The 16,968-nt window shown below is 35.5% G+C and overlaps 1 protein-coding gene across 2 annotated transcripts in view; it reads right to left on the bottom strand.

Moving 5' to 3' along the window:
- Positions 1 to 16,968, bottom strand: part of ZMAT4 (zinc finger matrin-type 4) — a 343,796-nt gene that overhangs the window by 48,771 nt on the left and 278,057 nt on the right. For both annotated transcript variants that reach the window (XM_053216542.1, XM_027071133.2), the window contains exon 6: positions 3,400 to 3,496. In XM_053216542.1, coding sequence (XP_053072517.1) covers positions 3,400 to 3,496 — 97 coding nt within the window. The remainder of the gene's footprint in view (positions 1 to 3,399; positions 3,497 to 16,968) is intronic.

Here is a 16,968-nt window from a genome sequence, read left to right as displayed (position 1 = left end):
CAGAAGATTAAAAAAATTGATTAAAAAACAAGATTAATAAACTTGACCTAATTGATATACAGAACCACTTACTCAATTACTGGAAAAGACACATTCTTTTCAAGGGAACATGGAGTTTCATCAAAATTGAACATTTGCCTGGGGCACAGAGCAAGTCTATCCAAATTTCAGGAGACTGAAATCATTTGGAGTATGTCCTCTGACCCCAGTGAAATCCAGTACAAATTAATCCTCCAAAATATAAATAGAAAAATTCCCCATATGTTAGATTTTAAGCAAAGCACTTATATATAACCATAAGTAAAAGAAGAAATCACAGTAAAAGTCAGACAATAAGTTGAAATACATAATAATTAAAATACATATAAAACCTCTAGGATACAAAAAAAATAACTTGTGGAATATAGCTATAACAGTTTATTGAGGAATATTGAGAACCTTAAATGCATATTTTAGGAGAAAAGGAAAAAGTTGAAAATGGATGATCTACACTTTCCTATGAAGAATCTGATGGAGGAAAATGAAAATTAAATACATAGGGACTAGAAAGAAAAACACTTTTTTTTAATGGCAGAAAAGAGCTGTACTCAGAAAAAAGTCAACAAATCCCAACATTCATCCCTCAAAAAGACTCAAAGATGGATAAACTTTTAAAAAAACTATAAAAAAAATTAAAAGAGAAGAGACAAATAAACAATATTAGGAATGAAATATATCCCACAGACATTAAAAATAAAATCAGGAGATACCATGAACAACTTTATACCAATACATTTAAAAATGTAGATAATAAGGGCAAAGCCATTGAAAAATAACTTATTAAAACTGATACAAGAAGAAATAGAAAATATGAACAGGGCTTCATTGAAGAAATTAAATTTTCAATAAAAACATTCCCACAGTATAATCTCCAGGTCCAGATGGCTTCCCTAATGAATTCTTCCTAATATTTAAGTAAGAAGTGACAACAGTTCACTACAAACTCATTCAGAGATTAGCAACAGAGGGCAGACCTCTCACCTTGTTTAGTGAGGTCAGCATCAACTTGATACCAAACCTGACAAGGGGATTGATTACAAAAGACTCATGGAACAATCTGTCTTGTAAACACACATGCGCGCACACACACACACATGCACACACGCAATATCCAAATTAGGTAAAAGGGCAGATGAAACAGTCACATAGGACAGGGCTTTTGCAATTATTCCCCTCATGTTTCCCTCATTTCACTCTTTAGAAGAACAACCTTGTACTTCTGAGGTAGAGACAAATGTCTTTTTTACTGGAAAGAAATCATGGTAGGAGATGTACACTTCTGAAGTCACATTTATTTATTAAAGCCACTGGGAAAGGAATGCTCTCTTTTTCAAAGTTCATCCTGGTACTCTCTATTGGCAGTCCTCACTGTGGTAGTTCAGTGAGCCTGAGTCAGACACTACTAGGTTCAGTCCTGGTTCTGTCATTTGTTGGCAAGGTGATGCTTTGGTCCCTCTGAGTCTTAACTTTCTTGTGTAAAATAATGGGTTAATGACATTTATCTGAAGGTAGTTAAGGGGATTAAATGAGATGATGGGTGTGGAAATGCCTAGCACACTTTCTGGCACATGAAGTTGTATAGGTACACATAGAGATATTCCTGGAGCTGGAGATACTATTTGCATTATTTATTTACCTAATTTGTGCCACTTAAAGTCACTATTGTCTACCATTTTCTTTTTATTTGTTAAGAGCAATAAATGCATGCCTCTAAAAGATGATCATTTATTGTTGCAGCTGCTTGTAATGTGTCTTTGTGTCCATCAGATGTCATGTTGGTAAGACTGCATTCAGTGCCTGTCACAAAATACTAGTTAGAGACACACTGAGTAAACTGTTAGGGGAAGGGGGGGAGGTGTCCAGTAATCAATACAAGTGTCCTAGGTACTCCATCACGAATCAGAGACAGTCTTTTTGAAGAATTACCTCAACAAAACCCTCTGGGGTAGATCAGAGTAAAGCAAGTCATGAAAGGGGATTTGACTCAGGAGACAGTGTCAATTGAGGGAATACTGAGAGTCCTAACTAACTCCAGGCTTAAATTTCCTCACCAACACCAGACCCCTGTGACCTACATCTTTATGATACCTTTGCAAACAATAAAATAATAATAATAATAATAATAATAATAATAAAGTCCTTGACTGTAATGCACTTTCCTCATGCCCCTGCCTGGAAAGTTGTCACTCATCTTTTAAAATCACACATCCATTCGATCAAAATGTTTATGAAGCCCTTCATATGTGTCAAGTGCTGTGCTGGGCAGTGAGGTTATTATGATGGTGAGTACAATCAGACCACAACCTCATTTATGTGCCCAGGCTCTTCGCCAATGTCCCTGTCAAACTTGGCCTGGTTGTTCCCTCTTGGGTACCCAAAGCTCTGGGTGTACACATCCTGGTATTAGAGAATAATCCCTGTGTTCACATGGCTGTTTCCTCTGCCTGGCAGGGAGCTCCACAAGAGGAAGGCCTAATTTGATTCATCTTTTCTTCCCCGGGGCACACTTTGAAATCTGACACATAGTGGGCGCTCAATAAATGTTTGTTGAATGAATCATTCATTAATCACAAGGCCTTGATATAGTTAAATTTGTTAAACAACTCTACTAATGAATAGGAGTGAAATTAAAACAATTACACTCAGGAAAATTGCATATTTTTGAGATATTCTTTGCTTTTTTTCCCCTATTTTATTAGATTTTATTAGCAGTCCTGGCAGCTACTTTAAAAATGCCTACAAAGCTAATGTCACTGTTTTTTAAAAGATGCACAGTATATTTATATTGGGAAATATGTAGGTGAAATTATGCCCAATAGCCTTTTCTGGCTATCTGAAATTTGGGAGAAAAATGAAATGAGCTTCCATTTAATTGGAAAATAGCTATGCATGGGAATAACTTAATATAGCAGGGGATTTGTTAGGTTTCTATACTAATCAACAATATTCATCTAGAAATGTTAAGTGGTAGAAGAAAATCATAGATTTTGACTTCACAACACCGAAGTCTGCCACATCCTCCAAACACAGATAAAATTGTTTATTTAGAAACACTTAGTATATCTCTAAAAGTTTCCTGAAATTTGTGAAAATATGCTGAGCTGCTCTTAAAAAAATTAAAGAATGAAAATAAGCATACAAAAAAGCCTGTCATTACTTGTGCCAAAAAAGAAGAAGCCATTCTTTAAGTTGTGCTAGGTAGACCCTGGAGGCTTCAACATAAATATCAAGGGAAATTTGAAGATAAAGAGATCCTGTTTCTATTGACTTATTTTGAAATAAGTAAAATGTTAGCCTTTTTTCACCATACTATAAATTATACACAAAAGGCCCGAAGAGTGAGAGCATGAAAGTACCTACTTGGTCTGGTGTTTAGATCCTTTCAGATGGGCATGATACTGTTCTATGGAGTTTAGAGAGACACTGCAGATGGTACATCTGTAATTGCGCCTCAGACCTGTGGACAACAGACAGACTTGATTAGCTGTGTCCTTGCCATCAGCTACCTGAATGCATCCCAGAATCTTTAAAAGTTCAGGACAGAGTATTAGAGGCCATCTGGTCTACCAAACCAACATTTCAATTCTCCTTCCAGAGCCCAGCCAACACGTCCCTTAGCAGAAGTTAGAAGCAGGCTGCTCTATTTCTGGATAACTAAAATTATTAGAACATGCTTCCTTGAGATACAAGGTTTCTGGACATATTTTGACACAAACAAAGGACGCATTCTACTTTTTCCTTAAGGCATGGAGACAGGGTAACCTGTTCTCTCTGCAATGAAATTTGAGACTCCAGAGAAAAACTCTGTCTCACTTACTCTTTCAACCCTATTCCAATGGTAGAATCAGAAATTCAGCTTTAGACCTCATTCATTTGAGTTCTTCCAGGGTCATCTTATAAAATGTAAATACCCAAGAGAATGCTGATAATCTAATTCACATAAAAGTTTACATTCCACTCAAGAGTTTAAAAGAAAGGTATTCATTAATTTGCTTATTAGTTTAATTCATTCAATTCATTCATTAATAAAGTATCAACTTTGAACTGGGTTCTAGGGATTCTAAGATGAATAAGATGCTCTTTGCTTTCAAGGATGTTAGCAAAAACTTTGACTTCTTTATAATATTGATTTATCTAGAGTCAAAGATGTTAGAATGTAGCGTTAACCAAAAAACTTTAAACATTTGCCACAGTTCAGAGACCCACATTAAAGATATTCCTTCTGCTATAATGTCCCATCATAGTAGAGAGAAAAGCAAACTTGAAGGCAGGACCTAAAATTTTGGGTTTAAATCCTGGCTCCATGGTTCCTGGTTGTATGATCTAGAGGAAGTCACATAATGTCTTCCTAGCCTCAACATGGAGATAAAGCCATTCATATCACAAGGATGTTCTAAGAATTAGGTGAATAAAATATAGTAAAATGATTACCAAGTGACAGTTACTAATTTTCTCCAAAATTCTACGTCTTACTATCAAAAGAGCCAGAATTATAAACAGCTGTAGCAATTTTTTTTTCTGATGAATGCATACCATTTTCTTTCTAAGAGACAAAATCATTCCCATTTTTCTATAAGGAAAATAATGCACAATGTCAGCAGAATTTTGTAACCTGCAATCTGGTGAGTTTACATGAATTATTTGACTTCTCTGGATTTCTGTTTCCTTAAAGGATTTTGGGAAAGACAGAGTGAGATAAAGCATGTATGAAAGAGTGTCTGGTACATAAGAAGTGATCAATATAAATTAGCTATTATTATGATTTCAAAGAGATGTTAAAATGGAACGCTTTTTTTTTGCCCCAGATGAAGCCCTAAGTTGAAGCCCTATACCCATATTACTAAAGTGAAGTATGAGAACCCCATTTCAAAACATCCAAAGAAAAGAGTCAAGAACCAGTTTCTAATCCCCAGCTGACCACCCACCACCAGTCTAAAAAAGAGGTGGAGAAGAAAGAAAGAGATAGGTGGAGGATTTCCTAAAGGAGACATATTGAACTGTAAGTTTTACTTACCCTCGTCCATGTGAATTGGGGGTGTCCTCCTCTCTCACCTCAAACCTATGGGAAAAGAATTCAATGGAACTAACTCCCTAGAGAACTTGAGAAGTGCCTCCTTGCACTCAAGAAGCCATGTACTAGACTCTATACCACCTGCAAGATCCAAAATGCTACAGTCTGTGGCTGGTTAGCCAGCCACCTTGATAGCAAAGCAAGAAAGGTGGCAAGATTGGGCATGGCCTGTATTCTCACAGCTTGTCAGAGTTAAAGGTATGTGTCAGTTTCCCACAGACCATGTGTGTACTGGGTATTAGTGGGGCTAGTTTGGTGATGTCTTGTATATTGGAGTTGGGGGCAATAAGACCTCATCAGAAAGAGGTTAAGAGTGTTCAGCTGGCTAACCTGGAGCTTAAAGTGTCCCCAGAGGAGATACTTAGCCCATATCGAGTAATGCTGAGTTCCTGAGAAAGCCAAGAAATTGCTCCATGAAATGAAGAGTCTGTTTGCAGCCCCCGCCGGATCTGGCAGGATCTATACCAGCTTTGTATGCATATCTATCAAATCAACTCTTATCCCTTTCCCCTTCTTTAATTTTTTTTTAACTTTTATTCAGTTTTTGAAAGACAGGGGGAGACAGAGCATGAACGGGGGAAGGGCAGAGAGAGAGGGAGACACCGAATCTGAGGTGGGTTCCAGGCTCCAAGCTGTCAGCTCAGAGTCCAACGCGGGGCTCTAACCCACAAACGGTGAGATCATGACCTGAGCGGAAGCTGGACACTTAATCAACTGAGTCACCCAGGCACCTCAATCCCTTTCCCCTTCTAACCTGACACCCTGCCTCCCTCCGCTCTGGAGGAACCTGAGGCAGCCTTCTAAGCTAAAGGGATAAAAGCAAAAGCCCTAGAAGACAAGCAAAGGCCCTGAGCAGAGAAAAAGAAAGGACCCTACTGAACTGTCTTTTTTTTTCACAGCAAATAGGCACCCAAATAAATCTGAGCTGAGAGAGGGGGGAAAAAGTAACTTTTAATAAAGTTTGGAGATATTTATTTATTTATTTATTTATTTATTTATTTATTTTAAAGTTTATTTATTCTGAGAGTGAGAGTGAAGACGAGTAACAGAGGGGCAGAGAATGAGAGACACAGAGAATCCAAAGCAGGCTCTGCACTATCAGCATGGAGCCCAATGTAGGGCCCAAACTCACGAACCATGAGATCATGACCTGAGCTGAAACCAAGAGCCAGATACTTAACTGACTGAGCCACCCAGGTACCTGAATATTTGGAGATATTTAAAAATTATTTTTCTAGGGGTAGCTGGGTGGCTCAGTCCATTAAGCATCTGACTTCAGCTCAGGTCGTGATCTCATGGTTCATGAGTTCAAGCCCTGCATTGGGATCTGTGCTGACATCTCAGAGCCTGGAGCCTGCTTCAGATTCTGTGTCTCCCTGTCTCTCTGCCCCTGCCACTCACATTCTGTTTCTCTATCACACAAATAAATAAATCAATATTAAAAAAATTTTAATTATTTTTCTATCCTGGATATATCAATTAATGGCATAGAATTTTTATGTATCTAGGAATGAGAGTAAATAACTCTTTCCAGCTTAAAAGTGTGTAAAAAATTCATGAAGCTTACTCTACTTTTTATCCAAGGAGTAGGGAAGCATTAATCCCACAGAGATGGTTTGAAAAGGCAGCAGAGGGCAAGAATAAGGTTGGTCTCTGATAACACCCCTTGAATCCTGCTGACAGAGTATTGCAATATCATTAGTAACGTGAAAAACAGCAGAAATTCCTGGAGACTTTCAAATTCTTAGGGTCCCCATGCATGTTTCTGGGAAACCTATCTGTCATGTCATATGATAAGCCAGACTGGCCAACGTAAGGACTAAATTGTTTTTGTTTCAGTTTAATTACATAACTGGACACTGATTTATCTAATCGTGATTCAGGTAAGAGTCAATTCAGTTATGGGAAAAAAAACAGTAAAACCACAGATCTCTAGGATCTTCCTGGGAAGCACTCTAAGGGACTAAAAGCTTTCCAGGCACAGGCTGACAGTTCAGAGGCAATAGACAACTGCGGACTCTATTACCTCAAGCAATGACTCCCAAACTTCTGAGTCTGTATGCATCCTCCAGCTATTGTGCTCAAAAGCAGATTCCTAGGCACAGATTCCAGAGATTCTGACTCTATAATCTTTGGATTAGGCCTGGGAATCTATAAGAAGTCAGAGCTGTAACCCAACCCCCACCACACACACACACACACACACACACACTTTAAAAAGTACTGGCCCATTATACTAATACTCCCCTTGGTCACTTAAATTTGTTAGAACAATACTGGGTCTTAAAATAATAATAATAATAATGATAAAGCTTCCATAAAGAAGAGCTGTACTTACATCATCTTTCCATTTCACAGGTGTGCATGACTCAGAAAGATGACCGCAGTCCCTAAACCCAGAGACTGTAAGTTATGACAACCAGCATGTGAGCTGGCTGAATGCTTACCCAGGGCTGATCCATTCTTTCTTTTATGTATGGAATCAGAATATGAAAACCAGCATCAGGCTCTCCTCTCTCCTGAGTTTTCCACCAATGCTGTCATAATAAATGGTAACTACTATTTACATGGGTCCTCTTCAGACTACAGACTAATCAAAGTTCTCCTCATAACAAATTGAGGTTCAGCTTGGCAACAGGCATAAATATTTATGTTTAAAATGGGCATTTTAAAGATCACCAACAAATCCGAAAAATATTCTGATCTGTGCTTTCCATTACAATTCTCATGCTCTGTCTTCCAACAGAGGCGTGGGCAGGAAATAGCTGGTACTTTATTATGATGTAAAACTACAGGAAGCATAAACTAGAGAGGCACTGGGTATAAACAAGAACAAAGGCAGAGAAGGGGCAGAGGAGTCCTCCCCCACACATTACACAGTGTCCTTGGTGGGAACTTAGGGCTTTATTAATGCTCAGTTGAAATCCTAATTACTTTGGAATTATACAGCTTCTTTTTCCTCAGAAAACTAGAGAATTTTATTAAACAAAAATGCTAACTTTCTTATTCAATTCATTTTCACTACAATACCATATTAAGAGTATCCTGAAACCTTTGCATACCTGAAAGTTATTTCCATAGGATTGCCAATATGTATTGGAAACTATAGTCACTGCTGCAAGGAGCTGACAGTCCAGTTGGAGAGAGAAGATATGTATACAAATAGCATTGTGCAAGGTAAATCATAAAAAGTACCACAGTCAGGATGAGTGGAATGGATGGGAATAGAGGAGGAGATGGTTTCTAACTCAGAGGGTCTGGAAAAGCTTCTTGAAGATGCATCGCTTTTGTATTTATATTCCTAGCACAGTGTGTAAAACAGATGGTCCTGGAGTGTCTAGCAGTATGGGAATACTCAATGTGTCTTTTCAAGTCTAGCAAAGCCAGACTTTAGATGCCCTGCAACTTCAGTTGTATCCATTTTATATTAGAGAAACATCATTGCACCTTTATTACATGCCAAGCAATTTTGCTGAATACCAAGATTGTAGGAGAGAATAAAAGAGACAAAACAATTTTTTGATGGAGCTAGTCAGTTTAAAAGACAAGAAACAAGTAAGTGAATAAAACACAATTAAAGATTGTGAAGGTGTCACACAGGATGTAAACAGGATAATGAGAGGGAAACAGGGAAGAAGAGTGATTTTGGACAGAATGGTCAACAGAGTTCTCTGAGAAGTGTGAAATGAAACCAGAGAGATGAGATTTAGGCTGTGATGTGAAAAACTGATTAAATATTTAATCAAGGAGGAGAATGAATAGCAAGAAGAGAGGACTAGGAATGGAACCATCATGTTGTATTGTGAATTGTGGTGTTTATTCGTCTAAATTTATTTGAAGACAGAAAACAATTAAAAAAAACATAATGTTGTATTGCGAATTGTGGTGTTTATAATGTATTTATGTGTATAATATATGAAACCAGTAGCACAAGAATGTATAGGGGCAGAATATTATTGTTAAAAGATCATATTTTACACAAAATGGTAAATATTAGTTCTAAATAGACAGTGGTCATTTAAAGATGCATATTATAATCCCCTAGAAACAAATAAAAAGATATAAAGCTAAAGACCCTATAGAAAAATTAAATAGGAAAATAAAAAAAAAATATTTGATTAACTCAGAAGGCAGGAAAGGTGTAGGAAAATAGAAAACAGATGGAAAAAAAATTGAAAATAGCAAATGGTATAGTGAAATTCAATTATATCAATAATTATATTATATGTAAATGGACCAAACATTCAAAAGGCAGAAATTGTCAGTGTAGATAAAAACCAAGATCTAAATATATACTATCTTCTAGAGGTATACTTCAAATACTTATATGTTGAAAGTAAAGAGAAAAAGACACCATGCAAGCAATAAGCATAGGAAGTGGAGGTGCACATGTTAATATTAGGCAAAATAGATTTCAAGACAAGAAATATTACTAGATATAAAAAGGATGTTTTATAACGACAAGGGAGAAATCCACTGGGAGAATCTAACAATTCTACATGCAGTTGCGATAATGATAAAGCTTATGGATACGTGAGACAAGAACTGGTATAACTACAGGAAGAAATAGACAAGTCTATAATAATAGGAGATTTTAACACTCCTTTCTCAGTAGTTGATAAAGCAATAAAACAAAGAAATCAGTAAAGTTAATTAAAAGATCTAAATAAAACTATCAGTGATTTTGTACTAATTGGTATGTATAGAACACTACACTCAACAATTGCAGAATACACAATTTTTTCAAGTGTATCTAGAAAGTAAACTAAGATAGGGAATATGCTGAGCCTTTAAAAAATTGTACTAAATTTCAAATAATTATATTTTGTAGAGTGTTTTTTATTATAATTGAAACAAATAAATAATAGTAATATTTATAAAAAATAACTAAAATACTTATAAATAACCCGTGACCAAAGAATAAATCCAAATGGAAATTAGGAAATATTTTGAATTGAATGATAACGATAATACTGCATATGAATCAGTCAATCAGTTTTTAGAGGGAGATGTATAGCTTTATATCAGAAAGGAAGAAAGGCCCAAAATCAACGGTCAAAGTTGAAATCCTATGAAACCAGAAAAATACAAGAAAATTAAACCAAAACCAAGTAGAAAAAAAAAGAAATAATATAGAGAAGAAATCAAGAAAATAGAAACAAATCATAAAAAAAAAAATAAGAAACCCCAAATCTGCTTTTTAGAAAGGATTAATGCACAAATTAGCTTGTAACAAATCTGATGGAGGTCATTAAAACAAGAAACTTAAATTATAAAAATAAAATAATTGTTATTAATACAGATTCTATAGGCATTTTATAAGGATAATAAAAGAATATCATGAACAATTTTATGCCAAAAAATCTGACAAAGCATATGAAATAGACAAATGTCTTTAAAAATTCAACTTACCAAAACTAACACACAGTGAAATAGAATATCAAGATAGCCATTTATCTATTAATGAGATTGAATTTCTTGTCCAAAATTTTCCTACAAAGAAAGATTTAGACCCAGAAAGTTCCTTGGATAATTCTATCAAACATTAAATGATTGCATAACATCAAATTACACAAACTATTTTAGTTAACAGGGAGGAGGAAATACTTCCATACTTGGTTTGAACCAACATAACACTAATAAAAAAGTTTGCATACTCTAAAAGACAATAAAATGGCAAACCAATATTTGTTATGAATATGACCCAAAAATCTGTTAAAAATTAGCAAATCAGAAACATATTACAGATATAGAAGTGTGTGTATATATGTGTGCATATATACATATATCAGTTCCATCATAACCAAGTTTGTTTATTCCAGAAATAAGAGTAGTTTAACATTTAAAAATCAAACAATATAATTCAGTATATTCACAAATAAAATGAGAAAATAATATAGTCTTAATAGATACAGAAATAAGCACTTAACAATTTTAATATCCATCAGTGATCAAAATTCTTGGCACAGTAGAAAATAACTTTCTTAATTTAATAAAGAGCATCTATCAAAAACTTATAGCTAATTATATTAAATGGTGAACTATTGAACAGTTTCCTAAAATCAGAAAAAAAAACAAGAATGTTGCTCTTGTTATTTGTATATAACCTTGCAACAGAGATTCTAGGCAGTGTGGTAAAAAAAAAAAAAAAGAAAGAAAGAAAAATGAAAGGCTTACAGATTGGAAATGAAGAAGTAGAATTGTCCTTATTCATAGAAGATATGATTGTTTATATAGAAGATCTTAAGGAACTGACAAAATAACTCTAGAATAAGTGACTTTAGAAAGGTCACAATACACAAAGCCAGTTGAAAATAAAAATTAAAAGTACCATTATAATAGTATCAAAAATATTTTTAAAAAATTGTTTTAAAGTTTGTTTTTGAGAGGGAGATAGAGACAGAGTGTAAGCGGGGGAGGGGCAGAGAGAGAGGGAGACAAAGAATCTGAGGCAGGCTCCAGGCTCTGAACTGTCAGCACAGAGCCTGATGTAGGGCTCAAACTCACAAGCTGTGAGATCATGACCTGAGTCAAAGTCGGACGCTTAACCAACTGAGCCACCCAAGCGTTCCAGTATCAAACATATTTTAAAACACTTAGGAAGGTATTTAACAAAAGCTGTACAAGACTGAGAACTACAAAACATTATTGAGAGAAATTAAGAACTACCTAAATAGGGACAGAATACACCATATTCATGAACTAAAAGAATCATTACTGTTAAGATATCAGTTCTCCCATAGATTCAATGCAAACTTGATCAGAATTCCAACAGGCTTTTTACAGAAATAGACAAGTGGGTTCTAAAATCTGTGTGGATATATAGCACAATCCCTATCATAATACCACCAGCATTTTTCACAGTTAGAACAAACAATCCTAAAATTTGTATGGAACCACAAAAGACTCCAAATAGCCAAAGCAATCTTGAAAAAGAAAAGCAAAGTTGGAGGCATCAAGATTCCAGATTTCAAGCTATATTATCCAATGGAAAAAGACAGTCTTCTTCAACAGATGTTGTTGAGAAAACTGGACAGCAACATGCAGAATGAAACCGGACCACTTTCTTACACCATACACAAAAGTAAATTCAAAATGGACAAAAGACCTAAGTGTGAGAAGGAAACCATCAAAATCCTAGAGGAGAATGCAGGCAGCAACCCCTTTGACTTCAGCCATAGCCACTTCTTACTAGACAGTCTCTGGAGGCAAGGGAAACAAAAGCAAAAATGAACTAGTGGGATTTCATCAAGATAAAAAGCTTCCGCACAGAGAGGAAGACAACAAACAAAACAACAAACAAAAAAATTTTAGTATCCAAAATCTATAAAGAACTTATCAAACTCAACACCCAAAAAAGAACACAAATAATCCAGTAAAGAAATGGGCAAAAGACATGAACAGACACTTTTCCAAAGAAGACATCCAGATGGCTAAAAGACATGAAAAGATGCTCAACATCACTCATCATCAGGGAAATACAAATCAAAACCATGATGAGATACCACCTCACATCTGTCAGAGTGGCTAAAATGAACAACACAAGAAACAACAGGTGTTGGCAAAGATGCAGAGAAAAGGGAACCCTCTTGCACTACTGGTAGGAATGCAAACTGGTGCAGTCATTCTGGAGAAAACTATGGAGGTTCTTTAAAAAGTTAAAAATAGTACTACCCTATGACCCAGCAATTGTACTACCAGGTATTTACACAAAGGATACAAAAATATAGATTCGAAGGGGTACATGCTCCCTGATGATTATAGCAGCATTATCAACAATAGCCAAACTATAGAAAGAGCCCAAGTGTCCATCAACTAATTAATGGATAAAGAAGATGCAGTATTTACATATACAATGGGATATTACTCAGCCATCAAAAAGAATGAAATCTTCCCATTTGTAATGATATGAATGGAGCTAGAGTGAATTATGCTATGCAAAATAAGTCAATCAGAAAAAGACAAATATATGATTTCACTCATATGTGTAATTTAACAAGTAAAACAGATGAACACATGGGAAGGGATGGGGGAAGAGAAGAGAGGGAAACAAACTATAAGAGACTCAGTGATAAAGAACAAACTGAGGGTTGATGGAGTGAGGTGTGGGGGATGGGTTTAGATGGGTGATGGGTATTAAGGAGGGCACTTGTGATAGGCACTGGGTATCATATATAAGTGATGAAGCACTGAATCCTACTCCTGACACAAACATTGCACTATATGTATGTTAACTAGAATTTAAGTAAAAAAAATCCATGTAAAAAAATAAAATTTGGTGGAAATTTAAGTAACTAAATGGCCAAAATAACTTGAAAAAAGAAAATTTTCAGGACTCTCACTTAAGGATTTTAAGACTTACTACAAAAGTTGATGTAATCATAACAGTGTTCCATTAACATATGCATGGAAAAAGTGTATGAGTAGAACACAATAGAGACTCCAGAATTGGATATACACACATAGGGTCAATTGATTTTTTCCAGTTTTATTGAAATATAATTGACATACAGCACTACATAAGTTTAAGACATACCCCATTATGAACTGACATACATATATTGTGAAATGATTACCACAGTAAGTTTAGTTAACATCCTTCATCTCATATAGATTAAAAAAAATTTTTTAAGAAAATAATATTTTCCCTATTGTGAGAATTTTTAGGATCGACCCATTTAGCCACTTTCAAATATACCATATGGCAGTGTTAACTACAGTCATCATGTTGTACATTACATCCCCAGTACTTATTTATTTTATAACTGGAAGTTTGTACCTTTTGACCACTTTCATTGATTTTCAATAAAGGTGTCAAGGCAATTCAAAGGGGGAAAGAAAGCTTTTTCAACAAATGGTGCTAGAACAACTGGATAAATGTCTGAAACAAAAAATGAACATCAACCTATGCCTCAGAGCACACATTAAAATCAAGATTAATTATAAATTTAAATGTAAAAGCTAAAACTATAAAGCTTCTAGGAAACTATAGGAGAATATCTTCATGAACTTGGCATAGGTACAGATTTCTTAGGGAACAAAACACATTCAACATAAAAAAAATGATAAATTGGATTTTATAAAAAATAAAGCCTCTGTCTATAAAAAGACACTATTAAGAAAATAAAAGGTAAGCCACATCCTAAGAAAAAAAATTTGTAATATTTATATGTGATACAACAGTTTTGTCCAGAAGATGTAATTAATTCCTACGTACATGTCAATAATAAAAAGATAACCCAATTTTTCAAAGGAAAAATAATTGATCAGATTAGTCATAAAAAATGATATAAAAATGATCAATAAGCCCATGAAAAGGTGCTCAACATCATTTGTCACCAGGGAAATAAAAATCAAAAGAACAACTAAAAATTCTTTCATGCCCACTACAAATGCTAACATGAAAAAAACAACAATACCAAATGTAAATGACCAGGTAGAATAACTGGAATTCTCATACATTCTGGAGGAGATTGCAAAAAAGATAAAACCACTTGGGAAAACTGTGAGTTTCTTCCAAGTTAATCAGGTATTTACCCTAAGTCTCAGACATTCTACTCCTACACACTTATCTCAGAGACACAAAAACTTAGTATAGAAAAAAGAAAAAAAAACTTACAAGAATGCTTATAGCGGCTTTATCCCTAATAGCCAAAACCTCAAAACAATCTAAATGTTCATTAACACAAGAATTGATAAGCAAATTATGATATATTTACACAATGAAACAATACCTGAAACCAAAAAACAAAATAAAAAGAAAACCTGATTTATGCAACAACATTAATGAATCTGAAAACGATAACATGTTGGTAAAGAAGTCAGACACGAAGGAGCATATACTGCATGATTTCACTCATATAAAGTTCAACAAGAGCAAAGCTATTATTGTCTAATAACAGAATTCAGAAAGGTGTTGTCTTTGGGGAGTGGGGGTTGACTGGAAAGGGACACAAGAAAATTTTCCAGAGCAAAGTACTTGTTCTATATCTTGATTGGGATGGTAGGTAAGGGTATATTCATTTACCAAAATTCATCAGATTGTATACCTAAGATATGCATATTTCACTCTGTTAAGAAAAGTTAATGGATGTGATTCTACATGAAAACTTCAGCAAGACTTGAGTTTTGCCAGTTTCTGTTCCTCCTCATTTATACCCTACACGTTCCACTGTTTTACATTACTAGAAAGTACACTTCATTTTCATATTTATGCTTTGATAACCTTGCAACAGGCAAAGAAATATTTCCATATGTTCTATACTAAAGCTAGGGCCATTCTGAAAGATTATTAATAATATAAAAGTAAAAACAATAAGACACTTGGTTTTGAATTATTTCTTTCTCCTCCACTTCTTACACATGCATTAATCAAACAGTCCTCTAAATGGATTTGTCATTTTCCAGTATAAAAAATAGTAGCTAATACTTACATTACATATGCCATACATAAGCACTGTGTGTGCTCACTTTACCCATTTACTCATTAACTCTTTGCAACACCCTATGCGCAGACACTATTGTCATCCTGATTTAACAGATGAGGAAATTGAGGTACAGAGACTTACTTACACAAAATAAGAGCTGGCTGGAGACACAGCTGGATTTTGAACCCATGCATTCTGTTCAAGATTCACACGTAACCACTATGCATACTGCCTCCCATGATAGGTGACTAGGAATGTAATCACAGAAATACAAAAGGCTCTTTAGGGCTCATCTAGTCCAGTGGTCCTCACATTGGCCACTGGAGAATCAACTGCAATTTGTTAACAAAAATCCCAGGTTACTGAATCCCAGATTCAGTAAATCTAGAGTGCAACCTACAAATCTACATTTTTTAAAGCTCCCCAAGGTGAAAGTTTTGGAGAAACCACTGGTATGGTCCAAAACCTCATGGAGGACACATGAAGTTTTTACAAGTAGAATTGTTTTTAAAGGCTTGCACTTTTCTAAATGTGGCTGAATTCGACCACTGGCCTCAGTTCTGCTTTGTGCACAAGTTTATTAGCATCTCTCCAAATACATCACATTCTTGAGGAAAGTTATCACGTCCCCTAAGGTTCTATTTACTAGGCTGAAAGTCATTGGCACTTTGACAATGTTCTTCATTATAACATAGGTTCAAGTCTCCTGTATCAGCTCTATCATTACCTTCTGAGTGGCATTTCCTGTTTGTTGATAACATTCTTAAGATATGACCCTGAAACTGAAGGCCAGTTCTGTAGTGTGGTTACATGAGTATACAAGGCATAGCAGGGGGCGCCTGGGTGGCTCAGTCAGTTAAGCATCTGACGTAGGCTCAGGTCATGATCTCACGGTCTGTGAGTTCGAGCCCCACGTCGGGCTCTGTGCTGACAGCTCGGAGCCTGGAGCCTGCTTCGGACTCTGTGTCTCCCTCTCTCTGACCCTCCCCCATTCGTGCTCTGTCTTTATCTGTCTCAAAATTAAATAAAAATTTTTTAAAAAATTTACAAGGCATAGCAGGACTGTCACAGCCCTTGTGCACCATTAATTCTAACAATACATTTAAAGCTTTGAGAAAGAGAGAGAGAAAGAGATAGAGTGTATCTAGAAACGCTGACCCCCTGAAATCTGCACTTACATTGAACCCACTATCAATCAATTTTAAGTCTTTTCCACACGGGTTTCTGCTAAGCCACATATTCATTTCCTCTAATTTTATATTTGATAACTCAGATATTACTGTTTATCTCCATTAAGCTCCATCTCAATGAATTCTACCTACTCTTCTAGGGGTAGCAAATATAATGCAGTTCATCTATCAATTCCGATTGGTTGGTAGAGTGCTGTGGCTGCCAGAGTGCCAGATGATGAGCCCTCCACCAGGTGATAGA

The sequence above is a fragment of the Acinonyx jubatus genome, chromosome B1 (genome assembly GCF_027475565.1).
Source record: "Acinonyx jubatus isolate Ajub_Pintada_27869175 chromosome B1, VMU_Ajub_asm_v1.0, whole genome shotgun sequence".
NCBI lineage: Eukaryota > Metazoa > Chordata > Mammalia > Carnivora > Felidae > Acinonyx > Acinonyx jubatus.
The sequence above is the reverse complement of the archived record's forward strand: the minus strand, read 5'-3'. Positions and strand labels throughout refer to the sequence as shown.